The 14919-nt window shown below is 38.8% G+C and overlaps 1 protein-coding gene across 2 annotated transcripts in view; it reads right to left on the minus strand.

Moving 5' to 3' along the window:
• Positions 1 to 7578: 7578 nt before the first annotated feature.
• spon1a (spondin 1a) overlaps positions 7579 to 14919 on the minus strand; it is a 75788-nt gene continuing 68447 nt past the window's right edge. For both annotated transcript variants that reach the window (XM_035950790.2, XM_023275891.3), the window contains 5 exons: positions 12342 to 12512; positions 12054 to 12221; positions 11644 to 11808; positions 8633 to 8899; positions 7579 to 8508 (listed from right to left, as the gene is read on the minus strand). In XM_035950790.2, the coding sequence (XP_035806683.1) occupies positions 8345 to 8508; positions 8633 to 8899; positions 11644 to 11808; positions 12054 to 12221; positions 12342 to 12512 (935 nt within the window). In that variant the 3' untranslated portion in view covers positions 7579 to 8344. The remainder of the gene's footprint in view (positions 8509 to 8632; positions 8900 to 11643; positions 11809 to 12053; positions 12222 to 12341; positions 12513 to 14919) is intronic.

Consider the following 14919-nt stretch of genomic DNA (forward strand, 5'->3'; position numbering starts at 1 on the left):
AAACTGTGGCTGGGGTGGGTGGGCTCACTTACAATCTTCCTGGCCTTCAACCTACATTGTTTGCTGTAAATGTCCTGCAGGTTGGGGAGGGTGGTAACAGTTTTTGGTTTTTTTGGTGGAACTCTTTTGTGGAGCACATTTCTTTACGACCATAAGGATTTATTTTAATAGTGTAACCACCCCCTATTCAGCCAAACACTGCAAGTAGCTCTGACCAACCAAATGGCTCAAATATTTGCAGTGATTGTGTTGCAATTTCAAGATTTCACATAATTGTCATTGAAAAGTCTGATTGTAGATGTTTTTTATCAGTTAAAGTGTGTCATTATCTTATAGGCTTTTTCAACAATTTTTAAACGCATGTTTTAGGCAACAGTTTCAGATGTTTGATCAATTTCGAATTTACATTAAAAAGCCTATTACGCTACATATGATATGAGCTCTCATGTACTTCTGTACTTCTTATGTAAGATAATAATGAGTAAGTGACCAAAAAATTACTTTTTGACCGACAGCAAAAATGCATTGAAAAAAAATGAACAAGACATAGTCCCTCCCCAATGTGAGTAATGATCTCAACTTGGCCACCACAATAAAAACTGTCTGGCTCTGCCACTGAAGTCACTCCAGCAGCATGAGAACTGGACATGTGCCAATATCTTTAAGTAAGGAAACCAGGGTTTGTCACAACCTTAAGGCCTCAGAGCTTTGTCTAGTATTGGCAACACTGAATACAGTAAGAACTGCCAGAGACAGCAGAATAAATTTGCCCACAATCAACAATTACAGCTCCACAAAATCCTTTTATATCTATCACAAGCACCCACAAAAATAATTACCTTGGCAGAGGAGGTCATGTTTTGTGTGCGATAGCGTGCAGCACATTTCAGAAAGTTTTATCCAGACTTCCATGAAATTCGTTAGACAGATAGTCCTCAGGCGATGGGATAATTGATTCTGTTTTGGTGGCGATCTGGATTTGGGATTTCTATCCTGAGACAATTGCCCTATTTAACCATGACAATCAAAACTGTTGTCAAACTAAAGAGATAGTGACATTACTCCCAAATCAAAAGTGTGTTTCCAGGGTGAACAAATTATTCAACCTAATTTTCAAAAAAAAAGGAACACTATCTGTCTTGCATTTGTAGTGCCTTTTACTCATATGAGTTTCCCTAATTGATTTTATGTTTTAATACTTTGGCTGACAACATAAAGAAAAGAGAAAAGAACAGATGCATGTGTGATGCTGGTTTCTCTGTCTCCATCTGATTCATGGTGACCCAGACCAGTCTGGATGGAGAGAAGAAATCCACAGCTCTGTTGAGAGCTGTGGGGTTCAAACTCTCTCTGGATGCAGCCACAGAAACATATTGTATACACACCCACATATGGACACACCAGCAAACAACACTGTAATCTCTATTATGAAGCTGCTGTGAGAGCAAAGTCAAAGCAAATGAGGTTTGTTTAATTAGACACTGTTGTGGATTATGGAATTGGCTCTAAAGAAAACAAAGACTTAATTACTTATGCAACACATATTGGTATTATATTTTAATAAACATATTACTCCACAGTGACCTAACGCTTGTTTTATTAACGGCAGAAGCTGCCATTTCTGTTACCATAATAATAAATGTGGCATCTGTTAGAATTAATTTATTCCAAACTTTCACAATGTTAAATTGTAGGTGAAAAAGAATCAAATTCTCAAAGCGAGGCTCTTGAAGTCAGTGTCTCTTTATTCAGGCAGTGTGCAGAATCTCACACAACACCAGGTTATGGGAGAGGAGCTCTTCAAACAAAAGAGATGACAGTAGTTATACACTTGTATCACATTGTTTAGCTATGTGTAAGTTCTCTCTGTTCTGGATAGTTACTCTTTGTTTTGACATTGCAAGATAGCTCTAAATTCTATCTTATCTGGCACAAGGATGTAACTCTCTCTTCAAGGCCACCTGCACATTCTCACAGACTTTTAGACGCCTGCAAAACAAACAACAAAGTGTTCCACCAAGTAATACAATCTTCAGTATTTTTACCTCATAAATGCAATTAGGGACAACCTCCAAATGCTTGTAGGTCAGATTTAACTCAACTACGGAGTTTGGAACCAACTGCTGTACGTCATTTAGCAATCATTTAAATGTTAAGCAATAGTGACTAACATCAAATCTGACATTCATCCTCGTTGAGCACACTGTGTCTGTATCATCTATTGGCAGCGCAGATAATCTTGCCTTTGGCTTGATGTCGTCTGTGTCTCTGCTGATTAAACACACTTTTAATGGCAGGAAAATCACTGAGAAATGGTGTGACCTATCCCTTTATGAACCATATGGTAATTTGAGATTTCTAACTATTGGTATGGATGTGTTGTCATGGTAACAATGAGACCATAAAGCAGAATTTTAACACTGTGTGGCCCCCTGTATCAAGCATTGATAAACGGGGCAATACACCTTTGCAAATAGGCTCTGAATACGCATTGTCAGTCAGCTGTCTTATTATGGGATTAACTGGACTTAAACAGAAACAAATCAGAAAAAAAATACTATTTACTAATTTTGAAAAAAAAAGTTAAATAAATATAATGTTCTACATTGTGTCATAATAAGGATTTCTGTATTTTGTTGTCAGGGTTTTTACCAGAGTGCATGGCAAATTGTAAGGGGCCATTTAGACATCACTTGCACAAGATTCACATCAGTGTGAAAGAAATCTGAAAATCTGACAACTCACCACATTACGTCCTCCAGCTCAGAGAGATTCTGCCATGCAAAGAGTGAAAAACTATCCACCTACCTAAGATTTCACCATGTCCCATGGGGCATTAGAGGCATTAGACAAGTATCAGAGGGAATTCAAGTACCAGACTTATGTAATTGTCAGATCATAATACCTAAACTATTTTGCATGTCTTAGAATAATCATGTATTATTCAGTGTTCTGATTTTTATGCGTTGTCACTCACTGCACCAGCGTTAATTTACAATGACAATCAGGCACTACAGAAGCCTCATAGTGCGTCTCCATAGCATTGCTGTGTAATGCCAGTCAATTTCAGATGGCTGCTCTGTGAATCCCGGCAAAATGTGTTTCCCCAGCAACAAGAAGATAACATGACAGTGAAATCATCTCGTGTTATCACTGTAAAAGGGTTCTCTAGTCGTCGCCTGCATTACAAAGAGGTGACAGCATTGAAAGAGGGGGAAAAAATGAGCAGGACAATAAGCAGAATAGCCATTTCAGTTTTGAAATTAAACTTGCATAACATTGGAGCCAGATAATGAGCCATATCCTGAGGGAGACTATCTGTAGCCTGGGGCCGCTAACTTCACACAGAAAAGACTATGGCTGTGCCTCGCTGACTGTAATTGTTTATCCAACTAAATGTTCTGAATATGCTGTAATGCTAGCTGACATTTTGCAGATTCTTCCTGTTTTATGTCAGAGCAGGTTATAAACTCCAAACATTGATTGTTGCAGTGGTCAATAAATTTGTGGAAAAGAGCCTTTGCAGGGCTTGCAACCTTATTGATTTTCTTTCTGAGGTTGGTGAGTTTATGAAATCCTATATTTCCTCTGTCATTCTCTGTCCAGACTGAGGAACTGCCCGCAAGGCCAATAAAAAACAGGAAACTATACAGTACCTGTATTTTCTACCTCTTTTAAAAAACATAATAACTGCTATTTTTTCTTTTCCTTCCTTTCCTTGTTTATGTTTTGTAAATGAATGACTTAGCCCCTTTCAAAAAAGGCTTTTAGGCAAATCAAATCAGAACAAGCAAAATTTGCCAACTCAGTCACCCACTATCCTGGTTCCACGCAGCTTTTTCCTCTCACGCCTGACTTCTTTCACAAAGCCTTACAAAATGCCTCTTGTCAAAAATTAAATAAACCAATAATAATCCTCTTTATATAACCCAATCCCACTCATCTGAGGTGTCCTTCTGACATTCAAAACATTTTTAAGGGAGACAGAACCACACACATTATAAGAAAGAACTCATACTCATATGAAGTGTGCCATATGTGACATGCAACATTTTAAATGTTCGGGTTTAATTATATGTAAAATTATTCATATAGAATATATAATTATATGATAAAATAATGTGATATGACAAATTTCAATACCATGCATTTTATCCTATAGTTTACAGGGGAAGAGGATAACTATGTGTTTGCATTAACTTATTTAATTGCTTCATTATATATGGAAGCCTTTGTGCCACAGTCACATCCTCTAATTTATAGCACTTTCATATACCAAGTGTAGTTTAGTTGGATAGTTATCTTGCAAGGCTGGCTTGCCAGTAAACATGTGAGATGAAAGGTATTCTGACAAGCAAAATGGCCAATGTGAAATGTAAAAAACCTCAACTCTTGACACTAATGGTACAAGACAAAGATGCGGCTGCAATCACATTCCCATTTGAGCAATTTCACATTAATTTAGAGGCAAGAGTACTATCATCATAGTTATTGTCAAACGTGTTCTCTCTTTTCCCAAATTGTGCCCAACTGTCAGGAAATCTTATTTCAAGCTCTGAAAACACTTGGAATCTTGAAAGGCATAGCTGAGTTAAGTAGCAGGTGTTGAATGAATACAATGTACCGCTAAATCCAACAATGACAGAAAATAAAGACAGTGATTGGTTTTTTTCATATTAAAATCGTAACATTGAGAGCCTACCTGGAAGATAGGAAATGGAATAATACCCTGGTAGTGATGTTTTCAAAAATGATGATATTAGATGCAATATGCGGCACTTGCAGTCATTGTAATGGGTTAAAACAAATCAAAACCACAGAATATTGTAGCAAGACTCTCTTTAAGTCTCTTGGGACATGAGTAAAAATGGTAGAAACCTCAAAGGAGAAAATTTAAAGAGATGTTTTCTCTCCTGAGAAATGTGGGTGTGACAGGAGGCATTGGTAGAGTGACAGATGACATCAGTAAGAGTGCTTGGTGGAGTAGAAAGCAGAGAAACTTAAGAAATGGAGAAGGTTCAATATTACACACATCTCTCCATGTAATACAATAAAACTCGGCAGCACCACGAACTACAACCTCCAAAAATGATAATAAATTTAAATAAGAACTTCTCTGAAAAACTGAGGACACTGACTTTTCATTGGGCCTTGGTGAGCAAGAAGATGGCAAACGGAGAGGCAGTGAATCTTAGAGCTGGTATAAAGAGTGAAGGTTTGTCTCTGCTGACTTGTTTAAAGAACAATCTCAGTAAAGCTATATATTTCAAAAGCCAGAGGTTTAATAGTTGCGTAAGACACATGCCTAACAATGCCTTGGCATAATGTGCACATGTGCTCAGTATAAATTCATGTGCATATTGGTTCTGGTCTAGGCTCTAGGGATCTCATCAATCTGTCTGTCAGTGTGTTAACATCCACATTATTGCCCCGGGTTTGAATCTCATCCAGCGGTATACGGTGTTCACGTCAAAGTATTATGTTTTTTCTATTGAACTTATCAAGGTAGCATATCCAGGAGAATAAGCAAGACAGCAAGACTCAATGGTTGTTGCACGTAAATGCGCTCAGTCCACCACTTTGTTCCAGACTGAAATATCTCATAGGCTAATTAATTTCCGACATACATTCATGTTCACAACAAGATGAATCCTACACTTTTCTCCAGTCCCAAGAGCAGGTGAACGTTTTCAGTCATCAGACCAATATTTACATTTTTCCAGTATTTTGGTTCATGAGAAAATATGTGTGACACTCCCATCAGCCTTAGCTGTTAATAAATATTAGCTGACTGACATGCTTAACTAAGATATTGAACAGTCTAAAAACTGTGCCTGCTAAACATCATCATGTTACATTAGTTCCTGTGTGCATAATGGCATGCTTCAGAATTTAGGACTGTGTCTGCAGCTTCACAATGCTGTTAGTGCGGCTGTACAAACTTGTTAAACTAGACGCAAAAATGTCTCTGACCAGTTTTATAGACCTATAAAGTCTGTCTATTTCCATGTCAAAAGTCCCTGTAGCCTACTTGTATCTATTTGTAGACTTTTTTTTACACTGTTTCACAAAATGGGCACATAAATGTTTTAAAAATGTTGATTAGTGGAATTCTATCTCTGCTGCATGTGTATTTGTGGACCTGCTGTGTGGTAATGAGAGGTCTTATCCATATTTGTGACCCAAATGTCCGGGTTTGATCAAGATGGAAAGTCTGAATTGGCTTTATATTATACAAAATACATTTTAGACTGTAGACTGATGATCCATGTTCTTTGTTCTCTTTTATTGATACTGTAAAACCTCTCATGCATACACCCACTGAACACCGCTTTCACCAGTGTTGTGCCTGAGGCACTTTTGAAATAAGGACAGGGTGTTGCAGTAACTCACATGAATCCCGCCTTTTAAAATTTTTGAGGCACAAAAATAAAGCCAGTAATGGTTCAGAGTGAGGCTTAAAGACAACCCTTGTGTCTCATAGTTGGAGAAATCTGAGACACTCGGTGAGAAACATGCTAAATGAAGAAGACAGAGGGTTCAGTTTTTTCTGTCTGCATTGTGGCCTGCCCCCAGAATATGAATATGCATCAATGTGTCAGCAGACGGTGGAAACTGATTATAATATCACAAATACACGAAGGTCTTCTTGCATAACTGCATCTTGGAGTTGGAGTCTTCTCTCAGCATTGCACTACACTGGATAAGGTGTAGAGGGATTTGCAACCAGATTACAGACACAGATGAACACACATCTCTCATCTATTTTTTTTGACCCATGCATCTCTTGTTGTAGTCTCCACAGCAATTTCTGTTTTAACATCTCAGTCATGCCAGTAATAAATCCCCCTCCATGTTTCCATTGCCTGTGAAGTGTGTAGGCTTCCCCCATGTGTGGTTGTGTTGGCATGGAAACAGGAATGGCATTGTGATGTGTGTATTGAATTTTTCACCCCTGTCCCCAGAGTTCCTTAGTGAGGAAAACCTGACACTATCCCCTCCCCCACCCATTACACAAGACAGGAGGAGGGCAGGTTCTTTAAAGATCTCAGCGAGCACATGTGCATAAAAACTCACTTCTGTCCAGCCTTCGTGGTCCTTTAAAGTGAGATTAAGAATAAGACAGATGGATGCTCTCTGGCAGGCCATTTCAGCAAAATCCTTTGCTTGTCCAGCTGCCACTGGACAGAAGTTGTGCAGTTTGTTACAGTATAAATGATAATGGGTTGTAAATTACTCTAATCATTTTTAGGCAGTTTTCAAGTGTAATTTGCAAACCAAAAAAAATTACAAAAATGAATAAAATATCCCTTTGTTATTATGAATTTGTTTTTCATTCATCACATTGCCCCCTTGTGGTTGATATATATCAATACAGGGAGGTATAGCAGGCAAAGCAAGACTTTAAGTCAGCTGGTACAGCATGACACTGAGCAGTCAGCCTCAGGAATGACCACTTTCTTTATGAAAGAAAAAGGTTTTCAACTCACCATCACCATCTAGTGGCAGCACAAATCTAAACCAATAAACGGTCACTTTACATCTTAATACCCTGAATAAAAAGACAGATCCATGTGACAAGTTGTCACGTTTACTTTTATTGTAAAGGTGATATTATTCCAAAATATTAATATGTTAGAGGAACAGAGAAAAAGAAAAGGAGGGAAATACATCTAGAAAACATCTACACAAGACTTTGGTAAGAATCTTGGGACACATTCTTATCAAAAGATTCCACTGCAAAAAACAAAACAAACAACAAAAAAAAGAACAAAAAACAACATTTTCTAACAATGCTCCGGATCATATTGATGTCCATAGTAGTGCATCTACATGTACAGCAATATAGCTGGGTAAAAAGTCAACAGAGTATTTTGTGTCCTAAAAACAACGGAACAATTGAAGGCATATAAAACACTGGAATGGCTGGGCACCTGTGCTTTAAAGTCTGGAATATACTGTACTACTTAAGGATACCACAAGATATAACAGTTCTTTATCTTATTATTAAATCAATTTATAGTTCATAATTATATTTTTCAAGATATATTATACCACACCAAGTTTACAGTAATGTCGCAAAAAAGTCATAAGTGTATCAGAGCTTATTTGAAAACACAGAAGAATCAGTCAAGTTTAAATCCAGAGCTGTCCAGAGAGATCTTTAAGTTCATCCTCTCTTACCGACAACTGACCTCAGCTCTGGATTTAACCAACACAGATTCAAGAATGTGTCATTTCAGCCCTAAACAGAGTGCATTGGATCATTGTGCGACAGTGTGCCCTGTCCTCTTCCCAGCCCCACTGTCAGCCCGTCCACACCAACCAATTCCCTTACTCCTTCCTAGCAGGGGTGCACATTGCAAGCCCTGATCTCCTTCCTGTCCTTGCAGCTGGACAGCTGGGCAGTCTTAAACCTCTGCTTCACTGTCATGAGCCGTTCTTGAATACCTCCTCCGCATAGCTTGGTGCATTCTGTCCAACTTGACCATGGTCTCATTCTACACCCTGCAGACACAAAAATCAAGAAAAGTGGGGAGACTGTCAAAATAACATGTGCTGCTCTAGTCATCTTTTATTATCAGTGTGGTGTTGTGGTTGTGAATGAACCAAAGTTAGAGCGAATACAGACCAGGATGCTCGGAGGTGCCTTCAGTTCTGCCCTGTTTGCTCCTCCGCTTTTCACGCTGTTCCTTGCGTCGTTTCTTCTCATCACTGTTGCCTTGTCCTCGGTTGCATTTCCTGATCTTACACTTCTTCCTCTGGATGGTTTCAGGACAGGGGTCTCCGCCAAACTGAGGCTCCAGCATCACCATGCGTGTTCGGATCGTGTGACCCTTCCCACAGGACTTATTGCATTCTGACCATTCGGTCCACTCTGACATGACACAGTCTATGGCTGAGGAAGCAGACATGAACCAAAAAAAAAAAACAGCGTCAGAGGAAGTCTTCACAGAGTTTGTAACGGATAAGCCAGAAGGATGAACAGACAAAATAAGATGTATTGAATCATACAGGTGGCACAACCTTGATGGAGTGACATCACAGGAACATTTTCTGCTTTGGCTGATTTTCACATACACTTGGGCTCATTGTCTTGCAGGGAAGTCCAATCACTACAAACCTTCACAATCAAGTTTGCCAGTTTCTCCATCAGCAAAACAAACCCATAACAGGATATACCCACCTCCAGGCTGACTATTCTAATGGTGTTCTTCTTGGCAGATATATCTTGGCCTTCTTAAGCCAGACATAGAATTCATCCATTTGTCCAAACTGTTGCAGTTTAGTTTCATTACAAGACAAACTAGACTTCTTTTTGATCACATATGTGTGGACAAGAGGGTGACAAGGTTTTTGAGCAGGAAATCCTATACTGTTTAGTGTTGCTGTTATAGTCTGTACCAAAACTTGTTTTTGCCATCATCTTGTTTTCCTGCAGGACTTTTGCAATAACACATTTTTTCTGAGTTGCTTTTTGTCTCTATTGGAGACATATTGCTTGTCCATGCCCAAAAGGTTTCCTGCTGTACCATAAAATATAACCTTGCACATGATGTAGCCAACTGTATCTTTGAATTTGAAATGTCTTGGACTTTTTTTTAAATCATTGCATTGGATTAATATTTGTATTGCAACTGAAGCAAATTTAGTGTCATTCTAATTTTTATTCATTTCAAAGAAATATTATAGCAATCTAATATTTCCTTCTTGATGTCAGACTTGCTATTTAACACTTATGAACTCATCTGTTACCTCTCACATTCACCAGCACACACTTAATTACAGTAAATAGATACAGTGGGTATGGAAAGTATTCAGACCCCTTTAAATTTTTCACTCTTTGTTTCATTGCAGCCATTTGCTAAAATCAAAAAAGTTCATTTTATTTCTCATTAATGTACACTCAGCACCCTATCTTGACAGAAAAAAACAGAAATGTAGAAATTTTTGCAAATTTATTAAAAAAGAAAAACTGAAATATCACACGGTCATAAGTATTCAGACCCTTTACTGTGACACTCATATTTAACTCAACTGCAGTCCATTTCTTCTGATCCTCCTTGAGATGGTTCTACTTCTTCACTGGAGACCAGCTGTGTTTAATTAAACTGATTGGACTTGATTAGGAAAGGCACACACCTGTCTATATAAGACCTTACAGCTCACAGTGCATGTCAGAGCAAATGAGAATCATGAGGTCGAAGGAACTGCCCAGGGAGCTCAGAGACAGAATTGTGGCAAGGCACAGATCTGGCCAAGGTTACAAAAGAATTTCTGCAGCACTCAAGGTTCCTAAGAGCACAGTGGCCTCCATAATCCTTAAATGGAAGAAGTTTGGGATGACCACAACTCTTCCTAGACCTGGCTGTCCAGCCAAACTGAGCAATCGTGGGAGAAGAGCCTTGGTGAGAGAGGTAAAGAAGAACCCAAAGATCACCGTGGCTGAGCTCCAGAGATGCAGCAGGGAGATGGGAGAAAGTTCCACAAAGTCAACTATCACTGCAGCCCTCCACCAGTCGGGCCTTTATGGCAGAGTAGCCCGACGGAAGCCTCTCCTCAGTGCAAGACATATGAAAGCCTGCATAGAGTTTGCCAAAAAACACATGAAGGACTGCCAGACTATGAGAAATAAGATTCTCTGGTCTGATGAGCCCAAGATTGAACTTTTTGGCGTTAATTCTAAGCGGTATGTGTGGAGAAAACCAGGCACTGCTCATCACCTGCCCAATACCATCCCAACAGTGAAACATGGTGGTGGCAGCATCATGCTATGGGGGTGTTTTTCAGCTGCAGGGACAGGATGACTGGTTGCAACTGAAGGAAAGATGAATGCGGTCAAGTACAGAGATATCCTGGAAGAAAACCTCTTCCAGAGTGCTCTGGACCTCAGACTGGGCCGAAGGTTCACCTTCCAACAAGACAATGACCCTAAGCACACAGCTAAAATAACAAAGGAGTGGCTTCGGAACAACTCTGTGACCATTCTTGACTGGCCCAGCCAGAGCCCTGACCTAAACCCAATTGAGCATCTCTGGAGAGATCTGAAAATGGCTGTCCACCAACGTTCATCATCCAACCTGACAGAACTGGAGAGGATCTCCAAGGAAGAATGGCAGAGGATCCCCAAATCCAGGTATGAAAAACTTGTTGCATCATTCCCAAGAAGACTCATGGCTGTACTAGCTCAAAAGGGTGCTTCTACTCAATACTGAGCAAAGGGTCTGAATACTTATGACTGTGTGATATTTCAGTTTTTCTTTTTTAATAAATTTGCAAAAATTTCTACATTTCTGTTTTTTTCTGTCAAGATAGGGTGCTGAGTGTACATTAATGAGAAATAAAATGAACTTTTTTGATTTTAGCAAATGGCTGCAGTGAAACAAAGAGTGAAAAATTTAAAGGGGTCTGAATACTTTCCGTACCCCTGTACATATAAAGTAATGAAATAAATGCACAGGATACAGGGGGTTGACTTCCTTCCTCTGCTGTGGATACACGCGCTAACTTTGAACGCTGGTGTTTATGTCTTCATCAAGGTGCCAGGTTTCATAATAAAGTTGACATTACCATTAATTGCCATAAATTATACATGTACTTGTTCAGTATGTGGGTGTGTGCATAAGGATGTTTATTACTTACGGCACTCTGGTAGCATGCACTTCTCCACCTGTTCTAATTCTTCTGTACACTCTCCCAGTTCCACGGGAGATTTGAGCATTCGCTGTCGGGTCCTCAAACCCTTTCCACAAGTCACACTGCAGTCACTCCAGTCTGACCACGGAGTCAGCATGCAGGGAATTGTGTCTATACGTAACAGGAGGCACTCAGTAAGACTCAGATCAATTGTTAAGACGACGCACGTCCAAAATATTTTAAGAAGAATGCAATTTTCTTTTAAAAAAGGAAAATAATTAAGAATTGTAACTACAAACAGATACAGGAGCTATAATTTTTTTGTTGTGAACAGACAATGAGACAGAAAAAGAAGGAGAACCATTTGTGCATAGAGATGTCTGGATAGTTGTGGTCTCAAAAATGTTGCAACTCACGGCATTCTGGCATCATACATTTCTCCACTTCTAGAACCTCTGCACCACAAATGGAGCCATCTGCAGGAGGCATCTGCACCATGCGCTCTCTCCTCTTCATGCCAAGACCGCAAGTGGCACTGCAGACATCCCATTCACCCCACTCTGTAACCAGACAACTGCTGGGAGCTGAGGCCGGGAGGAGAACGCAAGGTACAGTAAGTTTACAGTGTTATGTAAGATCTATAATATAAACTAAAACATTTAAAGAAGAAGCTTGACAATGGAAATAGAAAAGGCAAAACTCACAGCATTCCTCATTAATGACACAGTTCTCAGTCTCCTCTGTGGGCAGAGTGCAGATTGAGCCATCATCTGGGAACTGTTTAACGTAACGCTCTCGGGAACGTATTCCTGCCCCACAGGACATACTACATGGAGACCAGTTGATCCACTCTGACATCATACAGGTGGAAGCATCTGAAGAGTCAAAGGACAAAGATGTCAGAAAGTTCTTTAAAAAAAAAAAAAAAAAGGCCCAGTGATTTTGGTAATAGAGAAATGACATATTATTAGCTCTCTAACTTAATCCATAAGCATAAACTAACTAACTAAAACATCAATTAGAAGCCCTTATGTATGTCACTTCCTTACTCTGATTCAATTGTGTGACGTGGTTGCAACTGACTTTTTTTTATATTTCTGGTTTCTTATGTACATATGAGTATATATATATGTGTGTGTGTGTGTGTGGTGTGTGTGGTGTGTGTGGTGTGTGTGTGGTGTGTGTGAGTGTGTGAGTGTGTATATATACGTATATAAGTATCAGTGAAGACATCCAGCAAGACTTGAACTGTGGCTGCAGTACGTAAATCTTTGAGCAGGAAGAGAAAAGCGAAGGCACGTTACATTATGAAAATGTACAGTGTATTGTATACGTGACAAAAGACTAGGAAATTATTAGATCACCTTAAGAATACCTGATAACAACACACTGGGGTTAAAATACGAAATGAATCAGCATTTAAATTAAAAATCAGATCAATTTTGATTAAGAAGTAAAAGGACAGAGCCAGCCTTGCCAGTTACCTATAATATTGGAGAGAAGAGAGGAATTTGTGTCACCTCTCAGTTACTTTCCAGTTGCACATAAGGAGCGCGCTAAAACAGCATACTGTAAATTCTACACTTAAAAAATAACCACCATTACCTGGGGTCGAGAAGGCTGCGCCTGCTTTACTGCCTGATTACACTGCTGATGTGCTCACAGATCAGTCCTTAGTAATGATCTGATTCTATTGCTTATTGTACCATAAAGTCAGGTGCAAAGATCTGGAATGAATCTGCCTCATTCTAGCCCTTGTGGAAATCTCATAAAATGCACCATTCAACAACATATTCAGTCCTGCATTTGTTATAAATAACTTTTTCTTAATTAAAAGTTGTTTCAAATTTACTACTTATTCCGTTTTGACAAAATAGGCATGTGTATGCTGTGTTAGGGACCATTTAAGCATTTTCTGTCTAATTGTTATTCTCTGTCAGTGTGAAGCATTTGAAGCTGAATTTTAGGATAAAAGATGATTATTTTACAATCAGAATCATACTAGTCTGTAAATAATACTATTTTGTGAATGTAATTAGCTCACTGGGTAATTCTGAATACTCCAATGTTTTATTTTGATCATAATGTTTGATCATAATAGAAACAACACACTCAGTTACAAGAAGGCAGGATTGATATTAGTGTTTAAAAATTGTTCCATATCACATAAATTACATGTTTGACTTCTTATCCCCACTAAATTGTAGTCATTTGTTACAAAAAGTAGAAAATCTGACAGAGAAGAGAAAAAAGAAAAGTCTTAAATGTAGAGGATCATATATATTCCCCCATGCCTATTTTAGATGTGTGAACGCATGCACCTCTCATTGATGTCATTGCCAGCACTGCTGACATATAGGAATAAGTGATGTTTGTCAGAAATATGTTCACATTAAAGAGAGGGAATCATCCGTCCTTCTGTACAATTACATGATGTGTATCAGATGTATTCTGTGCTCTCTTTACATCCAGCAATTATATGGTTTCAACAGGAATGCTGGCATAGTCAAGAATAAAAGGATAAAATGCCCTGATTATGCAGAAGGCTGCTCCTGTGTAAGTTAACCTTTCATGCCTCAGGCTATTTTTGGAAATTTCCAGTTAAAAAAATACATCCCCAAATTCAGCCAGTAACAGCTGGAAAACTGTAAGGTCGAAATGAACAACCTTGAGCTCTCTACATAGAGACACATGGGAGAATTTCAAATTACAACAAACCTCCCTATTACAAGGCCAGAGTAAGATTTTTTTTAAAAACTCCAGATAATGTACGATTTTAGGATTAAGTCAACAGCACCGTCAACAGTTGCCATGAATTTACCATTAAAATATCAGTTTACCCAAACATATTTTCTCACAATAATCCAAACTTTGCTGTATAAACTACTCCCGACATCTATGCAGAAATAAACACGTTACCACACATTGACATTATACACCTTGTTCCAGATACCACTGCTGCTGTGACAGATCAGATTATGATCCACATCAAACAACTGTTGTTCTCTCTTTTCTCTCCCTATTCCCTATTTCTCTGTTTCCCAATTTACCTGTCACTCTCTGCTGTTCAAACTCGAAAAAGGTATAAGAACTTTATTAGGAGAACAATGAACTGATCTAACAAATAAAGACCAGTAATCATTTATTTTATTTTCATAATTCTGATCGTGCAATGTGTTTTCAAGATGATATTTTCGTGGCACTGATGTATGTGGGCAGTCAGCCAGGCCGTGCTGAAGATGATTCTGCATGTGCTGTTGGCACCCAAAGGAGGATGAGGAG

The sequence above is a fragment of the Amphiprion ocellaris genome, chromosome 1 (genome assembly GCF_022539595.1).
Source record: "Amphiprion ocellaris isolate individual 3 ecotype Okinawa chromosome 1, ASM2253959v1, whole genome shotgun sequence".
In the NCBI taxonomy this organism is placed as follows: domain Eukaryota; kingdom Metazoa; phylum Chordata; class Actinopteri; family Pomacentridae; genus Amphiprion; species Amphiprion ocellaris.